The 18,395-nt window shown below is 42.2% G+C and overlaps 1 protein-coding gene across 2 annotated transcripts in view; it reads right to left on the bottom strand.

The window, feature by feature from the left end:
- Nucleotides 1-2,099: 2,099 nt before the first annotated feature.
- Nucleotides 2,100-18,395, bottom strand: part of LOC125465073 (digestive cysteine proteinase 2-like) — a 33,164-nt gene continuing 16,868 nt past the window's right edge. For both annotated transcript variants that reach the window (XM_048558161.1, XM_048558162.1), the window contains 5 exons: nt 18,020-18,213; nt 14,725-14,816; nt 12,407-12,568; nt 4,565-4,754; nt 2,100-2,750 (listed from right to left, as the gene is read on the bottom strand). In XM_048558161.1, the coding sequence (XP_048414118.1) occupies nt 2,563-2,750; nt 4,565-4,754; nt 12,407-12,568; nt 14,725-14,816; nt 18,020-18,213 (826 nt within the window). In that variant the 3' untranslated portion in view covers nt 2,100-2,562. The remainder of the gene's footprint in view (nt 2,751-4,564; nt 4,755-12,406; nt 12,569-14,724; nt 14,817-18,019; nt 18,214-18,395) is intronic.

Raw genomic sequence — 18,395 nt, 5'->3', positions numbered from 1 at the left:
CCTAGCAACCCCAAACCACCCAAGCCCTACACCCAATCAGACCCCCCCATCCAGCACCCCCACACTACCCACATCCTACACCCAATCACACACCTCACCCAGCACCCCCAAACCACCCACATGCTGCACCCAATCACACCTCCCCCACCCAGCACCTACACACCACCCACACCCCACACCCAGCACCCCCAAATCATCCACACCCTACACCCATTACACCCCCACCCAGCATCCCAAACCACCCACACCGTACACTCATTACACTCCCCATCCAGCATCCCAAACCACCCACACCCTACACCCATTACACCCCCACCTAGCATCCCAAGCCACCCACGCCCTACACCCTTTAAATCCCCACCAGCATCCCAAACCACCCACACCCTACACCCATTACACCCCCACCTAGCATCCCAAGCCACCCACACCCAACACCCTTTAAACCCCCACCCAGCATCCCAAACCACCCACACCCAACACCCATTACACCCCGACCCAGCATCCCAAACCACTCACACCCCCATCCTAATCCACTCATAACTCCCACCCAGTGCCCCCAGAACCACTCACCCCCCTTACCAGCACCCCCAGAATCACTATACTCCCCCACCCACTCACACCACCTACCCATCATCTCAAACCACTCACACCTCCCACCCAGCACCCCCAAACCACTCACACACCACCCCCAAACCCCCACACCTCTAAACCATTCACACCCCACACCCAGAACCCCCAGACCACTCACATCTCCCACCCAGCACCCCCAAACCACCCACACCCCAACCCAGCACCTCCAAACCATTCACACCCCATCAAGCACCCCCAAACCACACCTACACCCCCCACCCAGCACCCCTAGAATCACTCATATCCCTCACCCAGCAGTCCCAGAACTACTCACATCTCCCGCAGAGTACTCCCAAGCCACTACACCCCCACTAGCAGCTCCAAACCATTCAAATCCCCACTCAGCACCCCAAATTACTCACACACCACATGCAGCACTGCCAAACCACTCAGACCCCCTACCTAGAACCCCAAACCACTCACACCCCCATCCAGCATCCCCAAACCTCACACATTTCCCACCCAGCACCCCAAATCCATTAGCACCTCCACCCAGAGCCCTACTCCACTCACACCGCTCACCCAGCATGCCCAGATCTACTCACACCTCTGCCCAGGAACCCCAGAGCCACTGTCACCCCTAGCTTCACCCACACACAACTCAAACCCCAAAACCATCCACATTCCCACCCACCACCACAAAACCACTTCGGCTCCCACCTGCTCCTGACACACATCCCAACTCCTAAAGCCAATACCTCCCCAACCACACCCCACCCCTAAAACCACTCAGACCCTGCCTGCTTTCCATTCACAAACCCACCCCCAAAACCAGCATCTCAGCTACTCCCCCTACTCTAATTTCTAAAACCATCCACATTCCCACCCACACACCTGAAAACTATTTATACCCACAGCTGCTCCCCACCCACACCTCTAAACCATTCACACCCAACAAGACCACTCACACCCCAACTCACAAAACCATTCTCTGGCAGAAAGGGAAGTCCAGAGTTAATGTTTCAAGTTTGATAGCTTCCGTCTTCAGGTCAGAATCCGGAAGATTCCATTCAGAAGAAGGGTCACTGGACTAAAAGTATTAATTCCATTTTCTGTCCGCAGGTGCTCCGAGACCTGCTGAGTTTCTCCAACAATTTCTGTTTTGGTTTGTTTTATTGTGTGTCATTCATCAGCTTTACTGGTATGTCCTTCCTTGTTCCTTCACATCCAACAGTTAGGATGAGCAGTTAGGGAGTAACTTGTCACCATGATCTTGGATATCCAACCAGTTGTCTGCCGGTGTTCATGCTCAAGACTAGCCTCCTCCTAACTATTTCGTCTAGTTCTGTCAGCACACTGCTCCCCTCCATTTCCCGTGTTTATCCAGCTTCCCCTTAAACACATGTATACTGCACACCTCAACCACTTCATATGTTCCACATTTTTACCATGCTCTGGTTAAAAAACAACTTTGTTTCTGAGTTTCATACTAGATTTATTAGTAACAATTTTATATTTATGTTGTAGGAAAATTAATCGATTACATCCTTTTGTTGTGCTTTAGTTTTGTGAAATTTGTAAGAGAATCATTGTGTTCATTTTACATACAACCATTTATCGATGAACAAAAGGATGCTATCTCAGAAGAAGCATGCTATAATGATTTATTGGGATAAGTGTTTTCCAGCATGAAGCATTATGCTGCATCCGCATAATCACATCATTTCCGTTATGTGCCAATGCATTTCTCTTCCATCAATAATGAAAAAGAAGCACTTTCCAACAATATACACAATAGTTTTCAAGAGTTCGCAGTTAAGGAAAGAAATTAAAGATTAAACTTTATTGATCATTATTGCATTTGTATTTGATTATTACACTTCATGCTGACAAGGACTGTTGCAATTATCTGTGTAAAAATAAATTTTGACTAAATGATCATGTATTTGAGGAAACAATACGAGTCAAATGTTCACATATCTTTCTGTGCAGTCACTCCAGGGTGACATAAATTGCATCTGTTGCAACTCCACAGTTGTTGTCTTTCATGGACATCAGTATGTATCCATCATTTCCCCAGTATGTTGACCAAGAGTTTTTAATGAGCCAGTATGGCTGACCAGCAAGTGTTCCAAAGCCAACCGCAAGCACAGCATGATTCAAATCTTCCAGGTCATTTCCTAAGTCAGAAAGACCATAACATTAAAGGATATCAATACAGTGGTTCCCTTACACTTCTTTCACATAAAGTTTGTCTCAATTTCCTTTAGCAAATTTCATACATACATAACATAAACAAGCACGAATCAGAATGTTTTCAGGGTAACATCTGATGCTATCCATACACATAAATTGCACAAAGCTTCCCATTTTTAACCACACAAATAACTGCGGCATACCCTTTATTCTGGGGTGGAGTGGGCACAGTTGGATAAATGAAGACACAGACTGACTGGTTCATTCGTAAGTTGTTCTATAAAAATGGGAAAACATCTGCCAAATATCCAACCACCATTATTTTTTGACATTCATTCAGAGGAATTGGAAAGTCACTGGCAAGGCCACCAATTAACGTTCTTTTTGTTCCTTTGGTGATGGTGGCATGACATTTTCTCAACAACTCAATAATTTACCTGGCCATTTCAGAATCAGAGTCCATCATGTTGTTGTAGATCTAGTATTACATTTTTTAGCTCATTCGCAGGATGAGTGTGTTTTTGCCCATCTCAAATTGCCCAGAGAGATTTTGCATTGTGCCTGGAGTATCATAAAGACCAGACCAGGGAAGGAGGGCATTCCCTTCCCTAAAGAATATTAGTGCATCAGGTGGATATTTCTGACAATTAGCAATGAATTCATGGTCATCATTAGACTCTTAATTCCAGGTTGCCATATAGGTCAGATTGGAAAGATCAGCACATTTCCTCCCCTTAAAGGACCATTTGGGATTTTACACCAATCGTTTAGTGCAATGGTCATCAATAGAGTGAATAGATTTTTATTCCAGCTTTACTTTTTGAGCTGAATTTAATTTCTCCAGATGATCTAATTAGATTTAAATTCAATTCTGTCGATTATTTGTCCAACTCTCAAAATTACTAGCTCAGTAATCCAAACATTATGCTAATCATTGCTTATTTAATATTAGCATAAAATAATGGCAGCATTTAAATATTAGTATTTAATATTTTGAATAATTATTTGTCTACTTAAGAATATGGGGTACTATTAAAAGTGAAGTAACTATAGCCCTGCTCTCTTGCTAGAGAGAGATGACTGATGCTGGCTTAACCTGAGGGTCACGCTGCCCCAGGTGAGGGGTGAGATTGAGAAGGACAGTCTTTCATGGTAACCTCAGCTGGTCAGGGAATTGAACCTGTGCTGCTGGCAACACTCTGTGTTATAGGCCAGCCTTCCAGCCAACAGAGCTAGCCAAGCACCCCAATGCCTACTAAAACTGAAAGAGCTATAGACGCTGGAAATGAGAAACTAGAACAAATTGCTGGAAAATCTCAATGGGTCTGGCAGCATCTCTGCAGAGAAATTGGAGTTAAAGTTTCAAGTCAGGTGACCCTTCTTTAGATCTCAGAGTTCTACTTCAGGGTCCTGAAGAAGGGTCACTGGACCAGAAATGTGAACTCTGCTTTCTCTCTACAGATGCTGTCAGATCTACTGAGATTATCCAGCAAATTCTGAATACGTAGCCTCCAGTGCAACTATTCCCCCAGTTTGAAATCATGTTTGCTATATTTCTGGGTCAACCATTTCAAGTAGTTGCCCCACGGATATAATGTTTTTTGATGACCTGACTGCCGTTGAAAAATTAAAGTTGTTTTCTATAATTGCTATGATTACAGCAGTGACATTTGCTGCTGTAATGGTAAGTTATATTCAAATGATAGGGGTTAAACTTATTGGACTGTTAAAGTTTATTCCAAATAAAACTCTATTATCTTTTTTACCATTAGCACATTATGAAAGCTAGAAGACTTACCGCACGTTGGCTCATAATAAACACCACTGCTGTAAAACTGAAAGGATTTATGTGCACAATCCATCCCAACAGCCACTGGTCCATTTTTGAAGATGGCCATTTTTAATGCTTCGCTGTCTCCTGGAGTGACACTGGTGTAACTGTTCAGTTTGGCTGTAAGTGTGGATTGATTATAGTGGCAGAATCCATTCTAGGAATAAACAGCACATCAAAATGAGAGGGAACCAAAAAAAACTGAAAGGTTTCAGAAACACGATTGAAAACAATCCGGCTTTCAATATCTGACTTTACATTGACTACATACCATTCATATCTAGTTAATATTACTGCAGTTTAATTAATTTCTTTCAAGGTGGTTTTCTCAATCTCCAGATATAGGTTATGTTCGATGCCCTGTCTTTAAAAAGCTGTGTCCGCAGGAATGTTTCTGATCACTCCGTACTGCCGATCACAGTTTACGACAAACTATCCAAACCCTTACTGAAGTTTTAGCCTTTCTTTTTCACTTAATGTAAAGACGCAATTGATGATAAAAGCTAAAATGCTGTGAGTGGTGGAATCTCAAATAAATACAGAAAAAGTGCGGAGAACCTCAGCAGGTCTGGCAGCATCTGTGGAGGGAAAGCAGAATCAATGTTTCAAATCCAGTGTGACTATTCGTTAAAAAGTTACTGCCTGGTCTACTGAATTTCCCCAGTACCTTCTGTTTATATTTCCAACAGATGATCGTTGACGAAGCAAAGCAATGGGATTACCTATTAGCAATCTCTTTTTTTATTTGATTGCGAGTGCGTTGTTGCAAGCCCAGTCCATGTGAGAAGACGGGTAAATTTATCACTGCATCCACTGAACCCGGTGTGGCTTGCTCTACATTGGGGAAACCAAGCGGAGACTTGGGGACCGCTTTGCAGAACACCTCCGCTCAGTTCGCAACAAACAACTGCACCACCCAGTCGCAAACCATTTCCACTCCCCCTCCCATTCTCTAGATGACATGTCCATCATGGGCCTCCTGCACTGCCACAATGATGCCACCCGAAGGTTGCAGGAACAGCAACTTATATTCCGCCTGGGAACCCTGCAGCCATATGGTATCAATGTGGACTTCACCAGTTTCAAAATCTCCCCTTCCCCTACTGCATCCCTAAACCAGCCCAGTTCGTCCCCTCCCCCCACTGCATCCCAAAACCAGTCCAACCTGTCTCTGCCTCCCTAACCGGTTCTTCCTCTCACCCATCCCTTCCTCCCACCCCAAGCCGCACCCCCAGCTACCTACTAACCTCATCCCACCTCCATCTTCCCTGGACTGACCTATCCCCTCCCTACCTCCCCACCTATACTCTCTCCACCTATCTTCTTTACTCTCCATCTTCGGTCCGCCTCCCCCTCTCTCCCTATTTATTCCAGTTCCCTCTCCCCATCTCCCTCTCTGATGAAGGGTCTAGGCCCGAAACGTCAGCTTTTGTGCTCCTGAGATGCTGCTTGGCCTGCTGTGTTCATCCAGCCTCACATTTTATTATCTTGGAATTCTCCAGCATCTGCAGTTCCCATTATCTCTAAATTTATCTAAACATCCTTTGAGTATTATTTCCTCATTATAAAAGAGAACATTTGCAATGGAAGATTCAAAGGTGATGGGAATCAGCTCGCTGTTAAAGATCGTAATGCGTTAAAGCCCAAACAAAATGTTGACAGTTGATGAGTAAATGAGTAAAATCTTTCTCCTTCCTCTCGCAATCATCCATGAAGTGCTGTTTATTGTTCCACACACTTCATCCTTTCAAACAGGAAGTCCAAATGTATAACCAGCTGACTCAGAAAAGGAAGAATTACATTACAGAATCAAATGCTTCAAACGACAAAATTCAACAGCAAATAAGAGCGAAAGCAGTTTGTGAAAAAAAACACACCAATGAGTTAGACCAGACTGAAAATGAATATTTCATTCCCTTCAATTCCTCTGTTCACTTACAAATTACATCAGACTTATATAAGAGTTAAGTAATTCGATTACTTGATCTCATGACGGGCTTGGGATACTGGTGTCACACTGCTCAATGTCCCTAAGACAAGTGGTAAACAATAACCAGTACATTCTGAGACAGGAAGTTGATGCATGTCCAATATCCTTAGTTTCTTTGTGGAAGTGACAACTTGTATCATTGCTTTTATGCAATAAATTGTTCTGATAGAACCATGCTGTCTGAATGGTGGGAAAAGCTGGTTCAATAATTGGTAAATACATGAAAGGACAAGGAAAGTTTCAGGGTCAGCTTGTGAGGGAACAGAAGTAAGGGACTAACTGGATAAAAAGAATGCTAATTAAGTTCAAAGCCATAGGGCTTCGGAAAAATCTTCAGCATGAATAAAAAGTTTGCTATAAGATTCAACACAATGGCAACAGATCAGAGGCATAGAGCAAAGCTGTTTGTTGGTATAATGGTTAGTGTCCTTGCCTAGATGTGGGAAACAGAGCTTCAGTTCATTGATGGAAAGGCTGATTTCTGTGAGATTCTTCTGACACAGTGACAGTGTCCCTAGCTCTGGGCCAGATAGTCTTGGTTCAAGTCTTACATGTCCCAAATGAGTGTCACACTCTGTCTGGACATGTTGATTAAAACTATGTGGAGCCATGAATGGGTTATAGTGCTAGAGGTGCCATGATAAAGTCTATACCTTGAGTTTAACTCAGTGAAGAAACTGTTGAACGTTGAAGTTCATAAAGCCCGACAAAGCTGATCCCTATTGTATAGGGTGGAGTTTGTGAGTGAAGGTAAAGAATTTTGAACTTTACTGCATGGAAAGGAGCTGTCAGGGAAAGCATCTTATGTGAAATCAAAAATACTGCCAATACTTGAAATACAGTAGCTGCATCCACCTCAGTCAATCTGGCAGCATTTGTGGAGTGAGAAAATTCACTACTGCCTCCCAGTCCTTTGCAACTACATAGCAAACATGAAACATGTTTCAGCATCCTTTACACAAAGTGCAGTGTAGAAATGCTATCATTTGGTGCTTTATTTCCAAAAGCAATAGTCTTTTAGAATATAGAGAGTTTGTTCTCTTTCATCCCACATGCAAATGTCTTCATGGTATCATAATGAAACATGACATTTGGAGGTCCACATGATGCCAATAATTAACTTACCTCAAACACGATATTTGGAGCAGAGGGTTTTGCTCACTGATGCAAAGTTATTGACCTGAGATGTTAATTCTGTTTCTGTCTCCACAGAGGATGCCAGACCTGCTGAGTTTCTCTAGTACTTTCTTTTTATTTCCCGTCTCCAGCATCCACATGTTTTCACTTTTGCTTTTGCTAACGTCTTTATCATAAATCAGGCATCAAGATGCTCCCAATCTTTATGCTCTTTCTCACAATTTGCAGAATGTTTATGTTCCATCATATACTCAACTATCTGCACAATTAACTTCAGAGATCAAACCAGCTTCTCATTCAGTAAGTAATGGAAACTTTGTACCAATGTGCCAGTAAACTGTGTACAGCCTGCTGCCTGATGGAGTCCTTTTGTTTCTCCTGCCATCTTGAAAGGAAACATCTCCTATTCCCAGTGAGAGCACATTCCACTTCCTTCAATGTTATAACTCGAGAGTTCCAAGTTATGTACACATTGATAGCACTTGTCATGCAGCCCCTTAGCTAAGTCCGAACTACAAACAAATTTTAAAGAATGGAGACAACAAGGCTGCAGATGTTGGAGCCAGAGTCAATAGGTGTGAGGCTGGAAAAGCACAGCAGGTCAGACAGTATCCGAGAAGCAGGTAAATCAACATTTTGGGCCAAGGGTTTTGGCCCAAAACGTTGACTTAACTGCTTCTCAGATGCTGTCTGACCTGCTGTGCTTTTCTAGTCTCACACCTCTAGATTTTAAAGAATGCTTTCTTTTTCATGAGATTTCCTTTTTTTACAAGATCCCCACCCCAATCTTCTGTCCTGTGGCTAGCCTTCAACAGTCCATCCCAATTTTTTCAGCAGTTAGCTCACTGTCCACTCTCCTTGGTGTCCATCTCTTTAGAAAGCATCCACCACACACTGTCTCTAAAACTTCTGTTTAATTGTGTAGCTGTAATTGGTTGGGAAATACCTGAGGAAGGGAGTGGTCACAATGAGATCTCCTGATATCACAAAGCAATTACATCATAAATCTCCTAAAAGGGAAATTGTCCTGACTGTGAAACTTTAAATCATATTATTCCAGCAAGGTGTAGGCAATGTTCCTTTAGGAGACTAATTTATCTTCAACTTACCACAAACATTTCAACTGGAGATCAAATATTTCTTATGAGGGCTACTATTGCTCCAGTCAAAACATCAGAAAATCTTTAATGAACCTTGAATAATTTTAAGAACCCATATTGCTTCACATCTTAAACTTTCTTCATGTGAGTTTATTGCATATGGGTTGAAATCATACCATCCTTGTCTGGATCAAGCTTTCTTACTACAAACCTATTAGTTGTAGAGTAATTAGTTCAGCAAACTAATTTTGTAGTTATGCTTTTGTAAGCTGAATGTACCAGATTCCACATGATTCAAGTCTAAACACATTGCTCTGTGCAAAGCAACAACTGGACAGCAATTGAAGGGATCTCATAACTAACAAATTCTCCTTCCTTGATTCATTTAGTTTCAGATTTACAATGGTAGGGCCAGTTAGCTTAAATAGTAGGAATTTGCTTCTTAATAACTCCCATGCCATGTATCACATAGATAATAAAATGTGAGGCTGGATGAACACAGCAGGCCAAGCAGCATCTCAGGAGCACAAAAGCTGACGTTTCGGGCCTGGACCCTTCATCAACGAGCCCGAAACATCAGCTTTTGTGCCCCTGAGATGCTGCTTGGCCTGCTGTGTTCATCCAACTTCACACTTTGTTATTTTGGAATTCTCCAGCATCTGCAGTTCCCATTATCTCTCTCCCATGTATCACATAGGTAGTTTTGGGATCTGCCTCTTCTTCTTGAGCTAGGATTAGCAACTTTTGGACAACTGAGGGCAATACATTGGGAGAGAGGAAGAGATTTACCACATTCCCATCTGTTGGTTTGGATCCATATTAACATTTAGCAAATTATGTGCTCAGTTATTTCATTATCACAGTCTATTACCAAGGGCAAAATATAGTTAAATATCATCCATAAAGTAGAAAAATGCTCCAAGTCTTTGAAAACTCATTTCAGAATCAATTAAAGCATCAAAGCCATGACCATAAACATGAATGGTATGATTCAGCTCAAGAGAGTGCCTGGGCAGTAGGTTGGAATCAATGGTGAGGTAATGATGATGCGATTGAGAAACCAATACTGGAAATGATTTACAACTGGACGGATAACATTGCAAAAAGAGCAGGATGAGCAAACAGGTGCAGTGGAGAGCAGGCTTCAGACAAGGATGGTACTGTCAGCAGATCTGGATACTATAACTTAGGAAGGATGTATCGATCTTGGAGGGGGTACAGTCAGTTCTGCTACAATGCATGCTTCTTCAACACAAATTGGCTTTGACGTCATTGAAGAATTTAGACCGCTGTATGTAGAATACGCACTTTCCTTAACTGTATTAGCTGTAACGCGATTCTGGCCCCATTTGTTTAAAGGCATGGCTATTGTGCAATTTGCATATTACGCAATATCACATGAGAACAGAACTATCACATTATATAAGAACCGACTGTACAATATAGGTTTACAAGAATGATACCTGGGCTTCAGGGGTTAGCTTGTGGTAGTAGAGAATTCTCCAGAATTTAGAAGGTTAAGGGGTGATCTGATCAAAGTCTTCAAGATATTAACAGGAAAAGGCAGGGTGTATAACGGTAAACTATTTCCACTGGTTGGGGATTCCAAAACCAGGAGCATAGCTGGAGAATTAGCGGCCAGACCATTCAGGAGAGATATTAGGAAGCACTTCGACACACAAAGGGTGGGACAGGTTTGAAACTCTCTTCCACAAATGGCAGTGGATGCTGGACCAGTTGTTAACTTTTAATTTGAAACAGTTACGTATTTTGATAAGCAAAGGTATTAAACGATATGAGTCAAAGGCACGTGGATGGAGTTAGGCCACAGATCAGCCTTGATCTCATTGAATGGTAGAATGAGTTTGAGAGGCTGAGGGGTCTGTGCCTGTTCCTATGTTCCTAATCATCATCCTGAATGTTGCAGTGGAGAACAAAGATTGTGCTCTCAGTAATAGCGACTGTATATTTGGAGAATTTTGATTGTGTCAATATTGTGGAAATGGTGGAAACCTAATGAAAGGAATGAAGAAAAAAAATGAACACGTATTTGGGAGGAACAACATTTTCAAGAAATTTTTGGTAGAAATACAGATTGATGATAGGGAGCAAGGATGGGGGCGGGTGTCCAATGGCAATTTCTTTTTGAGCTGGGATGGTGAGTTCTCATGTTAGTTCTTAAAAGGGAAGGGGACAGTGCTGGAGGAGATAGATTTATTTATCCTGGCAGGTATGACAAAAGCAAGAAAGATCTCAGAAGTCAGCAAATGGGACTAAGGGCATGGAAAAGAGATGTCAAGAACAGAGAGATTGGAGCTGGTGTGGCGAGAAGGAATACAAAAATAGAGACAAATGGATGGAAAAGATGTTTGGGAAAGAAAGAGATATTGGAATAATAGAGTTTTGTGCGCATTGGAATGACAGTCAGCAGGGGACAGAGGTGAATCCTTATCTTCAGGATGAAGAAATTCGTGAGTTTCTCATGTTTATTGTAATAGGTGACGCTGGATGATTCAAGGGAGTGTGTTTAACAAAATGATTTATAATGAAAGATGCATCTGGCTTTGACCTCCAGAAGGATTTAGATAGGATTAGATTTTGGCAAAGAACACCACTACCCTGTAGGGCTTTGTATGGTCCAGCAGTTTTGCTAATTTATGACAAAGCCCCTGTTGTAAACCATCAACACACAAGTTTCCTCACCTTTAAAACCTCTCGCATTATCAGAATGTTTGATCACCCGTTGTGCCCATCAATCTTGCATTTGATTAAACCCCTGTGAAGGACCATTGGATATTTAACTACATTAAAGAATTTGATATAAAGGTATTGTTTTCTTGGGTCAAAGATGTGGGAAGGTGGAGATGAGAGATTAATGGAAAGGATATATTGCAGTTATCCTAGTCAATACAGGACAAGCAACATGAGGATTGTCTCTGTCAACAAGTGGCGGCTGAAATAGAAATTAAATTCAAGAGGGAGTAGAAAGATGTAGATCGTGAGGAATAGAAGCAAATGACCAATGTTAGTCTTGTTTGTGATTGCATGAGAGTAGTGAGGCCTGAGAAGTCAATCAGGCCCAGTTCTGTGAAACTGTGTCAGAGATTATTTTTATGAAGGAGGAGGAAGGACATGAGGGTGAATTAACAGGAGACAGGAGGTGAGACGAAGATTAAAACCTTTAAGAATAAAGGAGAGTTTGAGGGGAGGATGTTCTTATTGAAGAATTTGAGGTGGAGTTTGGGGAGAAGGGGTGTTGGGGAGACACGGTAGATCAGAAAAGTGGAACAAGAGATGGGTAAAAATGAAGTGCTCAAGGCGTGGGGCAGTGGCCCTGGAGGATTTAGTTATAAGGCTGGTGCTGGCAGGGTAAGGTTTGGCTCAGGCAAGCTGGGAAAAGTCCAGCTAGGTATACAAAAATATTACAGCTTTTAAAAGGATAAATTTAGGAACATCTTTCCCATAAGTCTGGATGCCATACAAGGTGATGCTGGCATCCACTACCAAATACACTTCATCTGGGACTTTTTCAGCTGAACGTTGCATAGTGACTGATTAATGGAAGGAAGCCTGAGTCCATACCTGTCCCATGTAAGAGCCATAATGTTCTGCATCAGCAATTCCACCATGTTTCATAATCCATTCAAATGTCTGCCATTCCAATCCGCCATCACACCCATGGTTTCCAAAGCCCCAGGTACAATCCATCAACATTTGCTGAGAAAGAGGAACTAAATTTCCTGTCTGAGATGAAAAGTAGGTGAGCTTAGTATGGTATCACAGCGTTGGATCTGTTTCATCTTGGAAACATTAAATAAAACACTCTGTTCCAGGAAAATAAAAACAAAATAAAAGATGCTGGAGATCTGAAATAAGAACAGGAATTGCTGGAGAAACTCAGCAGGCCTGGCAACATCTGTGGAGAGAAACACAGAATTACTGTTTTGAGTTTCTTCCAAAGAACAGTCATATCAGACTTGAAATGTTAACTCTGTTTCTCTCTCCAAAGATGCTGCCAAACCTGCTGAGTTTCCCTAGCACTTACTTTATTCCAACATCAACTTTGGCAAAACTGAGGTACTTGCACTGATACTAAATTAGCACACTTTCAACCAGAATTAATGTTTGGCTTTCATTACAGCACAATATTTATTCATTTACATCTTCTGACTCAGAACAAGAAGCAATTGAGAAACATTCCTTTGTTTCGCTGCTAATTTGAGACTTATAAAATCACCAGTTCAAATGAGAGATGAAGTCAAGCAGCTCAAAATTGACTTGAAGACTTGTCTTTTAACTATAAGATAAAGGTCACCTGTCTCAGCAACTTTGATGGCACTAACAAGTTTTGTTTCTATGATTGCAGCAACAAACTTTTCAATAGCTTCATTAAAACAGGGTATACACATCAAACAGGGCTGATTACTAGCTTCCGAACAATGCGACAGATAAATTACTAGACCGCTTCTTTTTGTTTCAGTTGATGAGAGATTTTCAATTCAGCATTTTCTGTTTAATTTCAGATTTTAATTGCAGTTTTCGTTAAAACGTAGATTGGATGCACCAGAGAAAGAGGCAATCCAGCCTGTTAAAACTGTGCTAGCTCTCTACCTCAGCAATTCAGTTAGTCCAGTTCTTACTTGCTTTCCTTGTCACAGTGCAAATTGCTTCTCTTCAGTGCCAATCCAATTCCCTTCTAAAAAGTTTATATTTTCATTCAGTTTCAAAGGAGTTTGGTTACTCCAAACATAATCGAAAGAAGGAACACATTGACTTTTATTGACCTTGTTCATTGTCAAAAATGAAGATGGATTCCTCAAATTTGAAAAAGATTATTATAAGTATGTTTCACCTTTAAATGGACAGACACTTGCAGGGATCTGCAGCACAAAGGAATTTGGGAATCCTTGTGCATGAATCATAAAGTTTAGCGTTCAATTCACTGGATCATTGTGAAGGCAAATTAAATGTTGGCCAATTTTTCAAAGGGAATGGAGGATAAAAATAGGAAATCTTATTCAAGTTGCACAAAAGCACGAGTCAGAACGGAGCTGGAATACTGTGATCAATTGAGGTTCTCTTATATAAAGGAAAGATATCCTGGCATCTGAGACAGTCCAGCGAGGGTTCACTTCTTTGGTTCTTCCTTTGAGGACAGGTTGAGTCGGTTTGGGTTGTGCTCATTGGAGTTTAGAAAAATGAGAAACTTTCTGAAACACGCAAGATTCTTAGTGGGTTTGACAAGCTGGATGCAGGGAGAATGCTATTCCTTGAGGGAGAGTCTAGGACCAGAGGTCATTCTGAATGAGGAATTGTCCAATTATGACAGAGATGGGCTGGAATTTCTTCTGTCAGAGGGGAGTAAATCTGTGCAAGTCTTTACTGTAGAGGGCTGTCGAGGCTGGGTCATAAAGTATATTCAAGGCTGAGATCTTTAGTGAGTAAGGGAATCAAGGGCTACTGGGGAAAAGGCAGGAAAGTGGAGTTAAGGATTATTAAATCAGCCATATTCCAATTGAAAGCCAGAGTAGTCTTCATGGACTGACTGGCTTAATTCTGGTCCTATGTCTATTGGTCTTATATTGTTCATTAATCTGCACTGATGCTGGAGATTGGGGATGGAGCAGTGGGAGGCAGATAAACAGCTTGTTCTTTGTTGCTGATTCCAGCTCAGACTGGAAGTAAGAGATTGTATGAATTACCCAGGATTGATTTGCGTGTTGTGTTCCAGTGAACACAGCCGAGCTACACATTGAGCAGTGTAAGGTTCGTACCTGCATTATCCTCACTCTGCACCATCGAACATCACTACACTCATGAGTTTTGCATTGCTATAAAACACACTCAAGTCTGCATCCAGACAGCCGAACTACCAATCATTTTGGAAACACACTGTTCACCTTGAGATAAAGTGCTCCTTCTAGAGCACCAGTTGCTGCAAAGCTCCAACAAGACCCGCAAACAGCTTGATCTTTGACAGGGGTTACTGCTCCTAAAGCACACAAAGAGTTAAAATTAAGATCCATGAACATTTCTCCAAACAATTTTGGTCATTTAAAATCGACATTAAGATTGTAAGTTTTGGCTCCATTATTCCAGTAGTTTTCAGGCTATGGGTCACACAATGGAAAAATAGAAATATAGGCAATAGGAGCAAGAATAGGCCATTCAGCCCTTCGAGCCTGTGCTGGCATCCAACATGATCACACCTGATCATTTGACTCAGTCTACTGTTTCTGCTTTCTGCCCCATACCCTTTGATCCCTTTAGCCTGAAGAACTATGTCTAATTCCTTCTTAAAACTATTCAATGTTTGACCTGAACCACTTTGTGGCAGAGAATCCCACTGACTCCCACTCTCTGGCTGAAGAAATTTCTCCTCATTTCAGTTTTAAAAGGCCTACCCTGTATCTTTAGACTGTGATCCATAGTCTGGGCTCCCTGTCTTCAGGATTATCCTTCTTGCATTTACCTTGCCTGGTCCTGTTAGAATCCTACAAGTTTGTGTGAGATTCCTCCTCATACTTTTAAACTGCAGAGAACATAATCCTAATTGATCCATTTTATCTCCCTAAATCAGTGGGGAGGTGATGGCCTAGTGGTATTATCATTGGCCTGTTAATCCAGAGACCTAGATAATGTGCTGGGGACCTGGATTTGAATCCTGCCACAGCAGATGGTAGAATTTGAATTCAATAAATATCTGGAATTAAGAGTCTAATGGTGACCATGAATCCATTGTCAGGAAAAAAACCCATCTGGTTCACTAATGTCTTTTAGGGAAGCAAGCTGCCATCCTTACCTGGTCTGGCCTACATGTGATTCCAGACCCACAGCAATATGGTTGACTTTTAACTGCCCTCTGGGCAATTATGTATGGGTAATAAATGCTGCCTAGCTAGTGACACCCTCATCCTGTGAATGAATAAAGGAAAAAAGAAGTTGTCACAATCAGGAACCAGGAAGAGAACATAGGGGATAAACATTATCTACAACATCTTTTGTTGTGTCTTGTACATCTTGCCATTGAGGGCATTGATGTGGGCTGGTCTGTGTGCTCGCAGAAAATAGGAAGATTCTGACATTATTCAGTGCCGAATGCTGATTTGATGCCTGACACGGTCATTGAACAAAGAACAAAGAAGAACAAAGAAAATTACAGCACAGAAACATGCCCTTCGGCCCTCCAAGCCTGCGCCAATCAAGATCCTCTGTCTAAACCTGTCATCTATTTTCTGAGGGTCTGTATCCCTTTGCTCCCTGCCCATCCATGTACCTGTCCAGATACATCTTGAAAGACACTACCATGTCTGCGTTTACCACCTCTGCTGGCAACGTGTTCCAGGCGCCCACCATCCTCTGCATAAAGAACTTTCCACGCATATCTCCCTTCAACTTTCCTCCTCTCACTTTGAACTCATGACCCCGAGTAATTGAATCCCCCACTCTCGGAAAAAGCTTCTCGCTATCCACCTTGTCTATACCCCTCATGATTTTGTAGACCTCAATCAGGTACCCCCTCAATCTCTGTCTTTCTAATGAAAATAATCCTAATCTACTCAACCTCTCTTCATAGCTAGCACCCTCCATACCAGGCAACATCCTGGTGAACCTCCTCTGCACCCTCTCCAAAGCATCCACATCCTTTTGGTAATGTGGCAACCAGAACTGTACACAGTACTCTAAATGTGGCCGAACCAAAGTCCTATACAACTGCAACATGACCTGCCAACTCTTGTACTCAATACCCCGTCCGATGAATGAAAGCATGCCGTATGCCTTCTTGACCACTCTATTGACCTGCATTGTCACCTTCAGGGAACAATGGACCTGAACACCCAGATCTCTCTGTACGTCAATTTTCCCTAGGACTTTTCCATTTACTGTGTAGTTTGCTCTTGAATTTGATCTTCCAAAATGCTTCACCTTGCATTTGCCTGGATTGAACTTCATCTGCTATTTATCTGCCCAACTCTTCAATCTATCTATATTCTGCTGTAATTTCTGACAGTCCGCTTCACTGTCTGCCACTCCACCAATCTTCGTGTCATCTGCAAACTTGCTGATCAGACCACCTACACCTTCCTCCAGGTCATTTACATATATCACAAATAACAGTGGTCCCAGCACAGATCTCTGTGGAAGACCACTGGTCACAGGTCCCCAATTTGATAAACTCCCTTCTACTACTATCCTCTGTATCCAGTTGCCCAGCCAGTTTTTTATCCATCTAGCTAGCACACCCTGGACCCCATGTGACTTCACTTTCTCCTCAGCCTGCCATGGGGAACCTATCAAACACCTGACTGAAGTCCACTTGCTTCCCACTTGTCTCACACATATGTTACTAAGCACTAATCAGTCCAATCCCAAATGTATCCAGGTCTTACTGCATATCTGCATGGGCATGCTTCAGTATCTGAGACAGCTATGCTCCTTTAATTATGGCCTCTCCTATATTGATTTTGTTGTGCCCTTAGAAGCTTCATAAGGGGCAGCACAGTGGCTCAGTAGTTAGCACTGCTGCCTTACAGTACCAGGGACCTGTGTTCAATTCCACTCTCAGGCATCTGTCCATGTCGAGCTTGCATGTTCTCCCTGTGTCTGCATGGGTTTCTTCCCACAGTCAAAAGATGTGTATGTTATGTTGACTGGCCATGGGGAATATCAAGTTACAGGGGTGGGGTGGGTCTGGGTAAGTTGCTCTTCAAAGGGTCAGTGTAGACTCAATGAACTGAATGGCCTGCTTCCATGCTGTAAGTGACTCTATGATTAAACATTACAATTCCCTCATCAAATTCTTCACCTCTTTATTTACCTTCCTTTAAAACAGTGCTTAAAATCTATCTCTTGACCAAGGTATTGGTCATCATCTTGACAGTTTGAAATTGGTCACTGCTCTTCAGAAATACCTTCAGTTGTGAAAGGTCTGAAAATCATTGTTGCTATGATTTTGCCTGTGGGTTGAGTGTTCAATTTAGATCTTTTGTCTCAAGGAGAAGTCAGAATTACCAAATTTATCTCTTTTAATTGGAGTTAGGGGGGACATGAGATCATGGTAGAGAGATGTGGGGGAGTAGGGGGATAGAAGAAAGATCAACAGACACTGGATAATTCAAATCAACCATCTTGTCACATTGAACCATGTGGAGCCACTTAAACAGCATTTCCCCCACGGGGCACAGACCCACCTACCATACAGTCTCCAGTCCACACTCAGAGGGACAACTGTTGACATATACCGATCTGTTGGAAAAGGTAGCCCGATATTTCGTAAGGTTCTCTTCAGCCTTCCTCTCATTGCTGCTGTCTCATCCGCAGTGCGGTCAGCCAGATGGTTAACTTCCAACTTATAGGTTAGGTTTGCTCGATTCATTGAATGGATGTACCTTAAAATTGAAGAAATAAAACCGTCACCTTATGACTTAGACTACTACACCAACAGAGTGAGCCAATGGAGCAGTCATATGAATGTACCAATAGGTGTTTAAACAATAGCTTGCCTTACCTGCCGATATTTATTCATTGTATGTGGCCACTATCAGCAAGGCCAGCAATTGTTGCCAGTCCT

The sequence above is a fragment of the Stegostoma tigrinum genome, chromosome 24, assembly GCF_030684315.1.
Source record: "Stegostoma tigrinum isolate sSteTig4 chromosome 24, sSteTig4.hap1, whole genome shotgun sequence".
NCBI classification, from domain to species: Eukaryota; Metazoa; Chordata; class Chondrichthyes; order Orectolobiformes; family Stegostomatidae; genus Stegostoma; species Stegostoma tigrinum.
The sequence above is the reverse complement of the archived record's forward strand: the minus strand, read 5'-3'. Positions and strand labels throughout refer to the sequence as shown.